Consider the following 17,335-nt stretch of genomic DNA (forward strand, 5'->3'; position numbering starts at 1 on the left):
TTTATTGACAGACATGTTTTGTTTCCAAGGGCAGTAATTCACTTAAAATCTCAAACTTAAAGCTAATATGGATGCAAAGTCATTAAAGTGCTCAGAATATTAGACATTTGAACATCTGATGTTCTAATATAAGTCCATGTGCTGAAGTAGATCATGTGATACAACTGGAAGCTCTAAAAGCAGTTTATAAATGAAAGCAAGGATCAGATTGTTTTACTGTTTCAAAAGTCAAGAATGACCTTTCAAATGTTGAACATTCATTCAAAAATGTCACTTTGAGTTTCTGTGCGCCATTTATTTCCTTCTAACACCAATCAGTGGTTAATGTACACGTAAAAACAAACGTTTGAAATCATATTGCTTCTTCTCGCTCCACCCTCGTCTTCCTCCCACTTCTTTCCCGTCTCGAGGTCTGATGTGCTGCCTTTTCTTTTTTTCTCACGTCAGCAAACCTCAGGGACATAAGCAGCCAAGAACTGTGGGGTCGGAGGTGCAGCATAAATTACAGCGCTGCTTTTCTATCTTTCACTCTCTGACAAACACATGTAAACACACACACACACACACACACATTCACTAACAAACACTCCCCCTCTCCTGACACACACATTTTCTCATACTTGCACACACAGCTGCTGCACAGCTGTCTGAACCATGAGGTGAAAGGCCATAATCCGGTCGCCCACGTCTTCGATATGTATAGTATATCTGACACACACACACACACACACTCACAGACACACACACACACACACACACACACACACACACACACACACACACACACACACACACACACACACTGTCTGGCTACTTTAAATTACCCACAAACACAGGCCTTTTATACACTGATAAAACAACCACAAAGGTTTGTCTTTGATTTGTTTGTGTATGTACACACTCCTCAAAGCTCTATTATAGGAACAGTTGGATATTTTGGGAAATATATGCTTATTTGCAGAGGTGGGACAAAGTCATTGTTTCACAAGTCACAAGTTAGTCTCAAGTCTTTACTTTGAGTTCATCTGGGAGATTACGTGTCGACTTGCTGGGACCGAATAGCGTTAACGTTAGTTGATTCAGGAAATGAAGGAAAATGTATTTATTCGTAGTAAAACACTTTTTAATCTTTGGGCTTGGGTGACGGTATCAAGTATTTTCGAGTCAAGAGTCCAAGTGAAGTCACGAGTCATTGGTGTTTAAGTGCAAGTCGGTTCTAAAGTTATCAAATTTGTGACTTGAGTCCAAGTCATGAGAAGTGTCATGTCTGTACGGTATATGTAGGGCTACAGCAGTTCAGTTCAGTTTCAGTTTATTCACAAAACAGTTCAAATTCATTCAAACATAATTGAGATATGTAAAATAGGACACCAAGCTATAAGCTATCTGAAGCTTGAGAATAGGGGCCCAGACACTAAGCAGATACTATTTTAAATAAATGTTTCCTAAAACTTTGTCTAGATTTGAAAAAAGTACATGTATTATAAAGTAACATACCAAAGACCCTTAAAACTAACCTAACCCTAAACTAAAGAGGATGGTATCAATATGCTCATCAAACTCTCCATCAGAAAGCTAATAATCATATTTCCAAAAATGTCAAACTATTCCTTTAAATGCATTTATGTTTATATGTAACTCCCAATGTGCATCATGCTGTATTTCCCATAATGCTTTGTGAGCATTATATGTAGCCACATTCTGTGTGTGAGAGAGAAAGACGGGACAATGAGAATCTTTGTGAAGGAAAATAAGAGGCTGTTTGCAGGTCTCTGAGGCCTTTTGAACATTATAGTGTTACACAAAATAAAACATATGGCATATTGTTCCTACAGCAGGAACACACTGTTAGACATGTAACACCTTAAAATGTCTTCTTTTAGGCATTTATTTATCACCTGAATGTGGTTTTGAATTAATTAAAAAGCCTATTCAAACACATGCTGTCTCTAGAAGCTTTAAAATGAATATTTTTGCCTTTGAGGTGGATTGGGTTTGTGCACTGCAGATAGTTGTCAGTTTAGCTGGAGGAGAAGATACCAGATACACAGCTTCTCCTGCTCAGCCCCAGGCCATGAGGCACTTACACAACCAGGTGAATACAGCACGACTCGCCTGAAACTCCCGTCTGTGAGAAAAGAACACATTTTATTTCATATTTAGAATTCTGCAGCCTGTTTCCATTTACATAAGGATTTATGTACAATCCATGACTCCAAAGTATACACGAGGAACATGCTATCTTTTAACACTGGACTAAAGGACTGGTGAAATGTAACTAAGTACATTTACTCAAGTAACCTACAGTACTTAAGTACAATTTTGAGGTACTTGAGTATTTCCATTTTTTACTTTATACTTCTATTACACTACATATTTGTAGGCCAATAATGTAGTTTTTACTGCACTACATTTATTTGGCAATGTAAATTACTTTAATTATAATACAAAATAAAATCCACTAATTCATGAAGTAGTATTACAGATTAGACTACCCAGCCATATAAAAATAATAATAATAAATGTATCAATAATAATAATAACAATAGTATTTATATAGCACCTTTCAAAAACAAAAGTACACAAGCATTACAATAAAAACTTGATCAAGAACTTAAGATATATCCATAGACCATACACCATCATTTAAGAAAAAGCCATAGGATAAAAATGTGAGTCTCAAGAAGAGATTTAAAGGTGATTTTTCCTGGCAGGGAGTTCAGGTGTCCGGACAGCAAAAGCCCGGTCACCTTTGTTGACAAGTCAAGTTTTTGGAACTCTTAGTGGTGCCCTGCCAGAGGATCTCAAGCGGAGATCGGGCCCATGGGGAGTTACCAACTCAGAGATATAGACAGTAGCCAGACCATCCAAGGCTTTAAAAACAAGGAGTAGAATTTTAAATTAAATTCTAAAACTCACATGTGAAGGGCAGCGTGATTGTGCGATGTGATCGATTCTCTTAGTAAGTGTTACATGCTTGGCGGCAGCGTTTTGTATCAACTGCAGTCTCTGGACGTTTCGTCTGCTGACACCAGAATAAAGGGGGCCATGTTGTTGTTCCGAGGGCCTTATTCCAAAACCCCAATAGTCCGAAAACCAAATTCCCATTGCTCCGAAGGCCCATTGCACACTCTCCCTGCAACAAACAGAAGCACATATGGAAATTATTATGCAGAATGACAAATGGGCTTTCGATCCCATGGGACATTTTCCGGACTGTTGAGGCTTTGGAATATTGGGCAAATGAAGTGAAGATAATAAAGTAAAATGAAATTAAATAAAAGCATGGATGAAGTCTGCAGAAGAAAAAAGGAATGATCTGATCTTGGTTAGCTGTCTCAGTTAGTCAAAGCAGGACTACTCACCTTAGCATCAAAGGACAATTCAGAATAAAAAATAAAACAAAGGTTGTGGACCTCTTTTCGAACATTATTCGAAAAGGCACCCAGACTAGAGAAGAGATTAGAAATGCTGCTAGTGCTGAGGCTACAGGGCGTAATTATAACGATTTCTGATTTAGAGTCATTCAGCTGCAGAACATTGTTGGACATCCAATTTTTTGCAGGACATAATTCAGTCCTCCAATTAGCAGTGGAAATCAATGTTGTGTCTTCAGATGATCTGCCTCAAGAGTAGCATGTATGTGGTGAATAAGAGGGGACCCAAAATGGAGCCTTGGGGAACCCCACAACATAGAGTAGCACAAGTTGAGGAGGCATTTCCGAGTATTACAGAGCGTTACATCTCTTAAAATTAATCAATCCAAAAGCACATGACTGATGCCAACATGCTTTTCAGACAGTTTATTAAGATAGTCTGGTCCACTGTGTCAAAGGCTATACAAAGTCATTGAAATTAGTCAATGCATCATTAATTATAATCCAAAAATATTATATATATTTGGAAATGGGCCACTCTGCATAATGACTACTTTTACTTTTGATACTTTAAGTATATTTTGATGCCAATACTTATGTACTTAATTTTGTAATAAGGACTTTATAGAAGAGTATTTTTACATTGTGGTATTGCTACTTTCACTTTAGTTAAAGATCAGACAACAAATAAATCTAAGCAATTAATCTTTTCTGAGGCGGTTTGTAGATTGCAGTTAAGTAAAGAATTACACAGGCTTTTATTTTTAGTTTAGAAATCAAGCTTTCTCAAACTGCACGTCTTTAGAGATTGAAAAAGAGATTTTTAATCTCAATGAGGCCATATCCTGGTTAAATAAAGGTTAGAGAGATGTGATCAATTCAATCAGAGTGATTTTTCTTCTCAGATTGTTACATCTGAATCATTTTAGATTCCTGGAGAAAGAAAACTGCACACTATATTGAGTTTGAAGGTTCATTATTGAATTTAGCATGAGGTCCACTTATTAGAGAAAAAATAAGCAAAATGTGGGTAGAAAATCTGTCTTATTTACTACCCTTAAAATCTTCTTAGAACCTCTTAGATTTATCTGTAAAAACCACTGGTATGTGTAATTTTTCTGTAATTTATTTGGGGAACAAATGTGCTAAATGGATCTTTAAATTCGCTTTTTACCTTTTCTGAGACAGAGTTCATTATTATGACCATGTTGTCTTCACTTCGGTCAGCATCATTGATTTTACATGAAAAGTTTTTGAGTCAAATAATCTGTGAATCTTTTGACAATACATATAACAGCTGATAAAAACCTTTCATTGAAAACTAATTTTGAAAATGAGCAAAGTAGCTAAAAATTCTTCAGGCCTGCAAAAAGAAAATGTTTGTCAATTTATCGTAAAAAATAGCATTTAAAAAGAAAATATTTAGTTTCATTTGGAATGATACACACAGATATATATATTTTTTGTTGGACGTTATCCTTTCTTTGAATTATCCCAGCCTTCCTTGAAAATGTTTCCCCCTTTTTTCTAATCTTTCCCGTTTAAAAAAAAAGTATTATTTTTATATGCAAGTAATACTTCAACATAAGTAGGATATTATAGTATATAGGCTATACCCCCAGCCCCCACCCCCCCCCCAGTATAATTTAATACTGAATCCAATGCTCTATTTAATCCAATGCCCTGTAGTCTCTACCCCTGGCTGCTGTCTCCCAAAAAAGCTTTAATGCTGTCATGAACAGCTGACTCCATCTGCTGCTGGTGTGTGACCACTCGAGCCTGGTGAGTCTCTGAGTATGTTACGGCAGGAAGTAATTTAATAATTAAAAACTCAATGATGTCAGGATTTCTTGTCTTTTTATTCACATACAGTACCTTCAATTCTGGACAGATTACATTCAAGAATATCAAAAGGAAACGCCAAAAAGAGTGAATTCCCTCACAAACCCTATGAGCACAAAGAAATGCATTGGGACGTACAGTACGTATAACTCTGTTAAAAATCTGCATATATTAGATATGCAGACATTATAGACTACAAAGTACAGCAGGGTAACATATACTCTATAACATGTGCATAACGTAACATATGACCACAGGGCCGAGCTATTTACACTTGATCCAAAAATGATGTTCCTCTCCTCATCTTTTTTTTCCTTTTTTTTTTTTACATATTAACATGTACAATATAATTCTTTAGTGGGGACAGTTGGAATTGTTTCACCAACATCCTTTAAAATCACACACACACACGCACACACATCACACCGGTTGTCGTTTGTCTACTTCACCATAAATAATACAATTACAAAAATATACCTCACTTCCAACAGAGCCATAGCAGGAAACAAGCTTACAGCCATCGTGGAATGATAAAAACAAACAAACACAACCTATAAACTACCAACCTGTAAGAACAAGACGGAGGAAAAGATGGAGACGTATATGGGAGTGTGTGGGGGGGTGGGGGGAAGCTGGTTTCCAGGACAGTGTGTGAAAGAGTTTAAAGGACAAGCTGGAATTCCAATGAAAGACAGCAGTTTAATGGGAATGTTTGAGGTTGTTAAAGGGCTGTGGATGGTGACGTAGGTAGTCTGGGTGGAGGAGGTCGATTCCCTTTGAAGTCAAACCGCCCTGCTCGTCGTGGAGGCCAACGTAGGAAGATGTGCCGAGATTAGTAAATATCAGCGATATGGGAATGTAGAGGGTTAAAAACTCCAGGTCCATGTTGGATTAGTAGTGCGTTTACATTCACAGGTATATCCCATCGTACTAAGGCTCAGGAGGGTGCAATGTGTGTCAGAGTATGTGTATGTGCTGCTGTTCCTCTTGAGTAGCAGAAGACTAGAAGCAAAGCTATTTTTTCTTGGAGTTGACGCTCTTGCACACCCAATTCATGCCCTCCTGAAAGTGAATTTAAGAGATGAGAAGAAGCACAGTACAGCACATTAAAAAAATTAATAAAAAAAAACTCAAACAAAAGCCTCAATTCATCAGATTAAATAAATCTGTTTTTATTAAATCAACTTTCTTCAATAAATATAACTCCTCAGTGCATGCCTCCCTTTGTGTGTGGCAAACGGGAGGGAAAACAGTTTGACTGCAGTGAATAACATTTGTGTAGCATAATCTTCATCTGCAATTGTGCAGAAATACTAAGTTTAAACATAATTAATAAAAAATGTCCACGTTTTGAATGAAGCTTCGAACTATTCTACAGCTACACTCGTACGCTCACCTGAATCCCTTCACCAGTGAGGGCGGAGCAGGACTGGATCTGCCACATGCGATCCCGGATGGTGTGCAGATTGAGACCCTCGGCAATCTCGGAGGCCGGAGCGGCCGTCAGCAGGTCCTGCTTGTTTGCAAAGATCAGCACAGGAACGCCACTCAACTTCTCTTCATCCAACAACTCAGCCAGCTCCTGCAACACACACAAATAGAAAAATGAACCATAGAAAACACATAAAGACAGTGACAGGCATAACCACAAACCTTTTCAATTTTTTATTATAAGGACTCTGTGTAGAAAGGACTTGGTCTCAGCTATGTAATTAAAACAATATAAACATCATCATTAACACAGCCTTCAAGGGAATATATTCAAATACTGTCCACGTTTAATTGTCAGACTGAAAGACCTGAAAGTCTTGCATTTTACATCCAATTTACTTATAAAGTCAAGTAGTTGATGCTAGTGATTTTTTAAGCACAAATGTATCATAAAGAAATAGCTGGTTCCATCTTCTCAAAAGGTTTTCAGTGTTTTCTTTTAGCCTTCTGTGAAAGTTTATGAAATGAATGAATGTTTTGAATAAATGATTGTTTGAGAAAATAGTCTTCGGAATAATAGCTAATGTAAATAATCAATAGTGTAGTCCTACAGTATATACCGTACTCCATGTATAGTGCACACTGACACTAAAACAACACATATTCTACATACCTGACCTGTCTCCTCAAATCTCTTTCTGTCAGCACTGTCAATGACATAAATCTGAAACAAAATGAAAGTTTTCCTTGTTAGCATGTGTTAGCTGGTCCTCAGTGTGATAAACTGTGACTGCACCAAGGATGAACGGATCAAAATCGTAATGTAAACCAAAAAAAGCTTCTTTGCTGTGTTTGGTGCTCCACTCACCAGCACATCTGTGTTTTCAAAGTAGTTTCTCCAGTACGGCCTGATTTTCCTCTGACCTCCAATGTCCCAAACATTCAGTTTAAAACCCTGAGACTGGACACTCTTAATGTTGAATCCCTGAGGAGAACACAAAACATAAAGCTAAAGGTTAGACGAAGCAGACGTATTTCCTAATCCCACAAATGCATACATCCCTGTTGTATTATGTCCATTTAGTCCAATAACAGATGGAGCATGTATGAAACTTTCCTCCATACCTGTGTGGGGGTGATGTGGCTGATGTCCTCTGATGCCAGCTGTTTGAGCAGAGTGGTCTTCCCGCCGTTGTCCAGACCCAGTAGAAGTATCCTAACCTCCTGGTCTGGTGTGCTCTTAAGCTTACGCAGGATTGACAGCAATCCCTGAAATAGATCAGTGTAAATAGCTGTGTGATATTACTATGCCAGGGGGACAGGTGGAGCACTGCAGCTAACCACCATTGTAAAGATATGAACCCTTTTTTAAATTTTAATAATTGAAGTATAAAATATACAACAATACATGGGCAAGTTATACATCACCAGTATTACCAGGCACTTCAGAAAATGGAGACCACAATGTAAACAGAATTTTAAACTACTAAAAGCCTAAATAATTAAATAATTAAATCATCAGTACTATGCTCTTTAGAAAATGGAGCACACAAAGTTAACTGAGGTTTAACCTAATATAAATAAATGTAATAAAGATAAAGGATAATTTCTAATAACTATTTGATTTGCGTTGTGTCTTAATACATTTACGTTTATTGATCATTTATTTTACCTAAAATAAATACAGTATTCAACAGATTTCAGTTTTCTCATTATCCAATATGATTCCAAATATAATATAATTTCTGGTAAAATAGGCGAGAGAAAATGTTTGATTCTAGCCAATTATAGATATCACAACAGAAAGTATTGCTATAAAAATAGAAGAAGAACATTTGTTATTACTATTTCTTCATCACAGAAAATTACAGCTAGTGTGATCGTTGTTGAACCTTTGTGTAAGGAGTTCTTCTACTGAAGGATGTATATGGTCAAATACTTGATAAAATAAGTGAACCTCTTTTGCTTTTGCAGGTAAGTTTAAGTTAAAGTATAGTTTTCTTTTTAAGGCATTGTAGAATCACATCTCTTTCCTCCATCTACCCGGACGCCACATTTACAGGCCGTGCAAGTGCATTTCTACTCTCCACTGTGGCTTTTGAAGATGGGCAAACATTCTCCTAACGGTACAAACACATGAGGACAACAACTGCTCCAGGCTGTGAGTAACTATTCACATCACCGTCTTTGTTTATTTGTGCCTTGCGTGCTTGTTGTTTCAGTGCAGGGCTGGCTAACGGCACGCAAACATGAGCTAAACGTAGCTAACGTGCTAAGCTAATCTCCCCTGATAACTGAACGAAGCAACAAGGCAGCTTTTGCAGTTGAATGTTTTCTCGGCAAGTTGCGGGAAACGGCAGCCATTACACTTTGAATGTATTCAAGCGAGCGATACTTAATGTGAATATATTCTAATAGTTGTTCTTGATGTTAACAGTGAATAGCTAATTATTACGACAAATTAAACTCACCATCTTGTTGCCTTCTCTCCTGGAGACGCCGCCGAGGGTTACTAAGGGGGATGACGTCAAACGCACAGAGACGCATAGACACGCAGAGTTACGCAAAAAACTAGGGCACAACTCCAAAATATGGAGGACGAGTTTAGTTAGCTGCCTGGCCACAGCTAAATGTTTCAAATCTCGACCAAGAATGGTTGCACATGTTTAATTTTGATGACAGTTATTTCCGTCCGACTTTAAAATTATTTAATGCACGGAAATGTGTCTCGTTTCTATAAGAGACGCAGAACAACCGACATTGTGTCAAAGAGCTAATAAGCTACCTAGCTAGTTAGCATAACAGTTAGGTTAGTTAGTTAGCCGTAAACTCGGGAGCTGCCCCGACCCGTGATTGGAGGACTGCATGCCACGTGCACATGTCTTTACTATGCCACACGAGCATATTTGATTACCTGACAGGTTGCTCTGTAGGGCGGTTGGGGTTCAGGAGGAATCTCCCAAAGGTATGTATTTCAGTTTTTGTCTCTAAAGACTGCAGCTCGTGTCTCGATGCACGTGTTTTGTTTATTACTGTCGAGCTGCAGAAGTCAGCTGGGAACTCGAGTTATGAGTTGCATCACTCTTTAACTCTTGTCTCACTGCAGTTCGCTCTATAGACTTAATAACACTAACCGCTCGGTACACATCGAGTTTATGTGTTATGCACGCACAAGCTTAAACTGCTGTGATCGTTGTGTTAGTTGTGATCGTTATCCAGATGTAATCAGATGCTGCTGCTATGCTCCGGCCTGCTGATCCAGTTTCTCAAGATTCTGGTGAACTAAACGTAACCATTTCCATGACATGCAGCATAAACTAAGCCCTGTCCATGTCTTAACTCTACCTTCCCTGCATGCAGGGCTGCATCGAACCTTTATTCTCATGATCTATTAATCTATCTATTCATTCCTCAATGAATCGGTCACAAATGAATAAATACTTTCCATTGCAATTTCCAAAAGCTAAATATTCAGCTATGATTAGGTCTGGTCTTGGGCTCTAGGAATTTGGACTATTTACAGACATTTTATAGAGTAAACGTTTAATCACAGGTGAACTGGTCATAAAAAATAACTAGTTGGTTGCAGCCCTCATATGTTCTTTAGCTGTAGTTATTTGTTCTCATTCTATGAGTTCCAGTCCTTGTATATAAATTCCTCTTTATGTATTGGTATGTTGGGCCACGTAGACTTGTGGCTCATGTTCTGTGTTCCCCATAAGGTTCTGCAGGCCTTTGTCCTACTTTCAACAAACAGCTGCAGTAAGAATCCAGTTCTAGCCTGACTGAGCCGTCAAAGAACACTGATATACTCCTCTTCTCATTTGCTCTTTATTTCCAACAGATTAAACCATATAAGGCAGGTTTCTGTTGTGAGATTTCACCGAATTCCTAATGTAATGGTGAAGATGCACAGTGGGATAGTTTGCGCTGAAGTCAGCAGGTTTGGTTCCTCTGGTTGTTTATTAAGAAGCAGAATGCTGCAGCTGCAAAAATCCAAAATGACAACCTGTGGAACCATTTACCAGGAGGTGGTCAATGATTTCTAGTGGAAGTTTGGCCCTTGAGATTTTTTTAGGGAGAAACAAGAGTTTGTGTTTGTTTTAGGGTTGTGTTGGGTTTGAACTCAAGGGCACATGTTGGCAGCAAGTCCAACAGCTGGAAGCTGAAAAACAACAACTAAGTGTGGAACATACAGTATCTCAAAGACCACTTTCACAGGGTTGCTGAGGTTCAATGCCAACACTTGTACTTTACGGCTGCAACTAACGTTTTTCATTATTGTTTGATCAACTGATTGTTGCCTCGATGAATGATTTAGTCAAACTGTTAAAAAACCTTTGTAATTTCAAAGTGATGTCTTCAAAATGCTTGTTTTGTCCCACTAACACTCTTAGACCTAAATATATTTAGTCCCCACATTTGAGAGGCTGTAACCAGCAAATGTTTGGCTTTTTAATCGATTAATCGACTAATCAATGCAGCTCCCACACAGCTTTGTGAAACCCTGTGGGAAAGTGAGTTCAAAGGTAAAATAGCCTGGCTCTCACTGACCCATTGAGCTAAATATCTGTTAATGTTACATCAACTCAAACCAGGTTCGTCTGGTTTGTTAACAAACATGAACCAGGTTTTGACAAACGGATAAGAGACAGGCTTGTAATTCATTCATTACCTACGAAGCAGCGTATGTTTGACTTTAGTTACGGTCGTATTTTTCTGTTTATCATTCCTTTATTTTCAGCTGCACTTTTAGATGATTATATTATGATTCCCCTCCTTTTTCTGCAGGTTTCGACTGCAGCTGCTGAGTAACGTCCTGCAAAGTAAAGGCAGACTGCCCACAGACTCGCACTTTTTAATGCATTAAGTTGGGATTGCTTTTTAACAACCACAATGGCTTTGAGCGCATTTGACATTGACGCACCGCGATGGGATCAGTCTTTGTTTATGGGCCGTCTGAAACACTTCTTCAACATCACAGACTGGCGAACGGTGACCTTACCTGACTCACGCTTGGATGAGGCAAAAGCTTTAGTAGATAGCTGCAGGTAAGAAGATGGACACTAAAACCGAATGTGAACTGTAAGATGAGATAAAACTATATTTATCCCAAAGGATATTTGGAGTTTGCATTTTAACTGCCATCTGCACGTTTCAACATGAAACATTCATGGAAGTCTCTGCATGTAGTTGATGGTATGAAAATGTGTCTGTGTGTTGAATATGTGTTTTTGCTGCTCTGTAGGGCAGGGGTCCGTCCCTCCCGGCACCACAGAGGAGCAGCTCCACTACGCCAAGAAGCTGTACGACTCGGCCTTCCACCCAGACACCGGAGACCGCATGAACCTCATCGGCCGCATGTCCTTCCAGGTCCCTGGAGGCATGGCCATCACGGGCTTCATGCTGCAGTTCTACAGGTACAGAGGAGCAAACAGGACGAACTGCATTTGACCACATTACACTAGTTTCACTTTGTTAGAGGTTTCATAACTGTCTGTTTTCTAGGACAGTTCCTGCTGTGGTGTTCTGGCAGTGGGTGAATCAGTCCTTCAACGCTCTGGTCAACTACACCAACCGTAACGCTGCCTCCCCCATCACTCCCAAGTAAGAATTTACTGTAAGCTTTCATGGATTTTGACCTAAATCTAGCTGAGTTGTGTCTCCAGCCTCTTCCAGACCTTGTTACATTAATTTAATAGCGATGTAACGTGTAAGTCTCACGTCTGTATAAGTTCCTGAGTCACTTTTATGTAAAACCCACAACGCTAATCTTACTTGGTAGACCTAGACACATGTCTGAATTTAACGCCGTCACATTAATAATGTAAAGGCAACAGCAGCACAGAGATTAACTGCACCTATTATTCGCCACAAAGGAAATATGTAAGTGATAATGAACAGTAAGCGGGTGTAGAGTGAGGTCACCATCTCCCGCTTATTATATACATATATATATTACGAAATCAATAATTTGATACAAAATATTAAAATGATTTTATTGCTTCAGCTAAAAAGAAGTCCACTCGTGTGTTCGGAGATCAGAACTCTGTCCATAGCGGCGGTCTTCTATTAAAATAAATAAAAATAAGTCAATTTTATTGCCAACATTGACCAATCAGAATTCAACAAAGCTGTGTAATAAAATCAGGTTAATAAACCACAAAACACTGGATCTAAGTTTTTGAGGAGATTCTTCTCATATCATATCCGTGTATAAAAATATTTCTTTATTCCTCATGGTGAGGGGGAAAACAGTAAATGATAAAGCCCTCAAACAACCACGATAACAATCAGACCAGCTCTCCCTCTAATTTTGTGCAGGAATGTAATTATTAAAAGTCCCAACATAGCGGCTCGTCATTCAATGCTTGTGCGCTGTGGGTCGAGCTTCATTATTTAAGGCTTCAAGAAGCGAAATAAAGTGTAAAACTGCTGTTCTCCATCAATAACAGCGCTCCCTTAGGCACCAGGTGCAGAGAGAAACATCGTATCACAGTCGCCTCCGTGTGAATGACAAAAAGCTTTAACAGACAAATGAAGCCAGCAATGTCGTGTTCCATATGTGAAAAAAGGCTTTTATTGTGTCTCTCAGGCAGATTGGCGTAGCCTACGTCACAGCAACCAGCACAGCTCTAGCAACAGCAGTCGGCCTCAACCTCTACACAAAGGTACAAACAGACAATTATTCTTCCGACACTGTCAGGAACTGTTTACTGTTCCTGCTCAAGGTTGACTAAATGTGTTGCTTCTTCTTTGTCAACAAAGTCATCTGGATAACTTGAAACAATGAATTGACCGGTTGTAACGGTCCGTTCCTACTGAGCACTCTTCATGTTCATAAACACGGTCAAGGTTTGATTTATTCCTAAATTGTTGTTTCTGACAGAATCATCACTGTGGCACAGCTGTGTTTTCCTTGTTATGTATGTAATGTTGTTTTAATGTTGACCCCGGTTTCTGAAGAGACAGCTTGTGTTCTCATCTGCACGCAGTTAGTCGAAAAGATAATTTCTTCTTTTGAAGCTTATTGTCATCAAGCGCTCCCAAAGTATCTCTCCTCTTGTGGAACATCTCTGCTTTAACGCCATCTCCCGGCAGCTTCCAACAGGTTAGGAAACCTCTGGAGCGGGTTGCACCGACTGGTCTTATGTATGTTTGTTAAATCGCTGCAGTGAACACGACTCTCACTCTCCAATTTTGACTTTACGGCTGCTCCCAACTATGTGTAAGATTTACACCCAGTCTCAGAGAAAAGAAACTTCAGGCCTAGATTGTGCAACCGCCGTAAGTGTTGGGTTGGGCCTCGAACGCCAAGTTTAAGTGAGATGGGAGTGATTTCCTATGTAAGGTTGATGAAATGTTTTTACTTCCAGTCTTAAAAGTAGGACCAAAAGTACGTCACTCTTGAGAATTTTAGCCTCTTAGGAGGGATTTCCTACTGTGAGATGCTTGATAAATACTGTATGGGCTCAGAGCAACAAAGATAAAGCACATGAGCAGTCAGATGAGGTTGAAAGCTCTGGAAAAGGCTAGTAAGGTTGTTTTTTTTTGTATGAATATGTTGAAGAGAGCTCTTGAAAGAGTTTTCACCTCCTTTTGATTTAAGTGTTTCAGTACTAATGTGAAGTAAAGTACAGCTGACGATCATAAAGTAAAAAGCTTAACACCTTTTTTTTTGTCTTTACTTTGTCCTGCAGAAAGCTCCTCCTCTTGTGGCTCGCTGGGTCCCTTTTGCAGCGGTGGCATCAGCCAACTGTGTTAACATTCCTATGATGAGGCAACAGTGAGTCCTGCTGTGTTACTGCGTCAGCTCCAAAAAAAACAACATTATTGTGTTGTATCGTGTGATTTAATTTAACGTCGCCTTCATTTTGTCTCTGTTTTGTTTTTCAGGGAAATTCTGAACGGCATTGCTGTCACAGATGAAAATGGGAACAAACTGGGCCACTCTAAGGTCGGCACTCTGGACACACTTTAAGACACTTAATTATTTTTAAATAAACTTGTTTTAAACTTGTTTTATGTCCCCTGTAGAAAGCGGCAGTAAAAGGCATCACTCAGGTGGTCGTCTCTCGGATCACCATGGCTGCACCAGGAATGAGTATGCAAAGAAGTTTCATCTCATAAATATTGTAGTGAGTTCTCCAAGTTATCCTCTTCGTCTTTTAACCTTTGTTCTTCTCTGTCAGTCATCCTCCCCATCATCATGCAGAGGGTGGAAAAGTACAAGTTCATGCAGGTTAGACCTTTTAAAATATGTATGTATGTATGTATGTATGTATGTATGTATGTATGTATGTATGTATGTATGTATGTATGTATGTATGTATGTATGTATGTATGTATGTATGTATGTATGTATGTATGTATGTATGTATGTATGTATGTATGTATGTATGTATGTATGTATGTATGTATGTATGTATGTATGTATGTATGTATGTGCTATACAAATACGTTTGAGTTGAGTTATCTTCATCAACGTCCTCCTGCTAATGTGTGCATCTGTCTTCTTTATTTGAATGTTTATTGGTATTTTAGTGAACAAACCAACTGTAAAAACAGCATACAAATTTTATAAAATATGACAAAAACATTTAACAGGCAATATGCATTATAAATATTAACTACAGCATGGAGCTGCTTTACATGGGGATTATTGACATCTCACATTAGGTATAACCTAGTAGTTACAGTGGCAGAGAGTTTAGAGCAGGGGTGCCAAACATGTAGCCCGCGGGCCAAAACCAGCCCGCCAGATGGTCCGATCCGGCCTGCGGGATGACTTTGCAAAGTGTAAAAATGAGTTGTTTTGATCATAAAGTAAAAGCCTTTGTAGATACACTGTGATCAGTAAGTTGTAATGCACATGTGTAAATGATCAAATGAGGCAAACTGTTGTTGAAATTGCACCTTTTTTTCTTAAAGAACGGCAGGTTGTTCATAATGTTTTGTCAAAGATTAAGTTTGAACATTTTCAGAATGTACTTTTACTTTCTTGCACTAAAACGAAGGGAAACATTTGGAGTTGTCGTTATTTACAGGTTATTATAATGATTTTACTGCTCCGGCCCACTTGAGATCAAATTGTGTTGCATGTGGCCCCTGAACTAAAATGAGTTTGACTCCCCTGCTTTAGAGGATATTTATTGTCTGGCCTGCACATAATCAAAACTCGTTGTGTCTTTTCACAGAGAATCACGTATCTTCACGGACCAATCCAAGTGATGATGGTGGGAGTGTTGTAAGTAGAGCGGGATTCACGCTCACAGCAATTTAAATTAGATTTACTTTATTCATGACATTTCCACAATAAACAATAAAGTAAATCTAAATTTAAAGTGCTGAGGAATGTTTTTATTGCGGCAAATAATAACTTTTGTTTCCTCTTTTTTTAAAGTTTGGTCTTCATGGTGCCTGCTGCCTGCTCTCTGTTCCCTCAGAGATGGTAATACACCTGTTTCTGTACTCTCACCTGCTGACACACGTAGCTTATAGACTCTACATATAGTGCTCCATCGATTTTAGCATTGCACTCCTGTAACGTTGTCGGACTCAGTTAAAAAAATAATCTAAATTGATGCAACAGAACCAAATATACCTTCTGTTTTTATTCCACACATCCTTCCATGTCAAAACCTGGTACCTACATTACCCACAATGCAACTTGACCATGCACTGCTTTCTAAATATGAACTGACAAAAGCACGTATGTAGAAAATTAGCTGATGCAAATCTAAAATAAGACAATTTCATGAGATGTTGTAGAAAGTATACTTTGCCATACTGTGTTGCAAATGACTAATACTTACTTATTATACAAACTAATCACAAGGAATGGTGCAAAAACAACACAAGAAAAGTGAAGTACGCCATTTTAACACAGGAATGCAGATGGGCAAATAAATGTTTTTATAAAAGGTGTGCCAGAAGTTGAATAGGTGTAGTTATAAAGTTTAAACACTTGTTTTCCTAACTATACCAGTAGATGTTGTTACTTTATTAACACAACTGCATTGTGTTCTCATTCGTGATGTTTCCAAGCGTGTCTGAAGCGTTCTGTATAAGCAAACAAACCAGCACTAGAATTTAAACATTAGCTTGTTTAATCAAACAACATTGTTTCTCTTCTTTCCTTTTCCCCCCCTTCTTCCTAAAATCTCTCTCTGTCGGTCTCTATCAGCTCTATGGCCGTGTCGAATCTGGAGCCCGAGCTGAAAGACTCCATCATGTCTCAATATGGAGACGCTGTACAACGTGTGTACTTCAACAAAGGCCTCTGAGGCTAAAAGGGCAGATTAGCATTATCTACTCGCCACACAAGACAGAATACATATGTGTTTATGTAATAAATCGTAATTCTCTAATTATTAGTCATGACTCATTTCCCTACGTCATCAAATCGGTGCTAATCAGTAGGATGTTAAAGATCAATCGTGTCACTTTTTTAATCGGTTTCTGTTTCTTTGGTTCAAATTATTTCAGTTTTCTTCCACTAAACTGTTACAAGGGGAACTGTGTACTCCTGTTGAGAAACCAAAACCAAATGATCTCCTCTCAGGAACAGCGCATTACTTTGTCAGATTAAAGCTCTTGTTAGTTTGTCCTTCATGGCTCATCTGTAGTTGTTTGCTTCTTGTGTCTTTAAACTTTGTCTTGTTTGTCCTCTGTCTGCCAAGCTT

The 17,335-nt window shown here is 38.6% G+C and overlaps 2 protein-coding genes across 2 annotated transcripts; one reads left to right on the plus strand and one right to left on the minus strand.

Annotated features, from left to right (window-relative positions):
• Window positions 1-5,217: 5,217 nt before the first annotated feature.
• On the minus strand, window positions 5,218-9,583 carry arl3b (ADP ribosylation factor like GTPase 3b). Its single transcript, XM_029456138.1, has 7 exons — window positions 9,565-9,583; window positions 9,122-9,162; window positions 7,776-7,919; window positions 7,519-7,635; window positions 7,324-7,374; window positions 6,616-6,801; window positions 5,218-6,281 (listed from the first exon to the last, which is right to left on the minus strand). Exons 2-7 carry the CDS (start codon window positions 9,122-9,124, stop codon window positions 6,234-6,236), a joined length of 549 nt encoding a protein of 182 aa, XP_029311998.1. The 5' UTR covers window positions 9,125-9,162; window positions 9,565-9,583; the 3' UTR covers window positions 5,218-6,233.
• Window positions 9,584-11,709: 2,126 nt separating this feature from the next.
• sfxn2 (sideroflexin 2) lies at window positions 11,710-16,936 on the plus strand. Its single transcript, XM_029456706.1, has 11 exons — window positions 11,710-11,728; window positions 11,899-12,070; window positions 12,159-12,257; window positions 13,246-13,321; window positions 14,351-14,436; window positions 14,547-14,607; window positions 14,688-14,754; window positions 14,843-14,892; window positions 15,848-15,897; window positions 16,054-16,101; window positions 16,837-16,936. Exons 1-11 carry the CDS (start codon window positions 11,710-11,712, stop codon window positions 16,934-16,936), a joined length of 828 nt encoding a protein of 275 aa, XP_029312566.1.
• Window positions 16,937-17,335: the final 399 nt, after the last annotated feature.

Source organism: Cottoperca gobio, chromosome 19 (assembly GCF_900634415.1).
Source record: "Cottoperca gobio chromosome 19, fCotGob3.1, whole genome shotgun sequence".
NCBI lineage: Eukaryota > Metazoa > Chordata > Actinopteri > Perciformes > Bovichtidae > Cottoperca > Cottoperca gobio.

Excerpts from the sequence above, each read along its gene's own strand:
- arl3b (XM_029456138.1), bottom strand. Across the intron at positions 6,802-7,323 it reads GATTTGAGGAGACAGGTCAG|GAGCTGGCTGAGTTGTTGGA; the intron begins GTATGTAGAATA and ends TGTGTGTTGCAG. Across the intron at positions 6,282-6,615 it reads TCACTGGTGAAGGGATTCAG|GAGGGCATGAATTGGGTGTG; the intron begins GTGAGCGTACGA and ends ATTCACTTTCAG.
- sfxn2 (XM_029456706.1), top strand. Across the intron at positions 12,258-13,245 it reads GCCTCCCCCATCACTCCCAA|GCAGATTGGCGTAGCCTACG; the intron begins GTAAGAATTTAC and ends TGTGTCTCTCAG. Across the intron at positions 14,608-14,687 it reads ACAAACTGGGCCACTCTAAG|AAAGCGGCAGTAAAAGGCAT; the intron begins GTCGGCACTCTG and ends TGTCCCCTGTAG.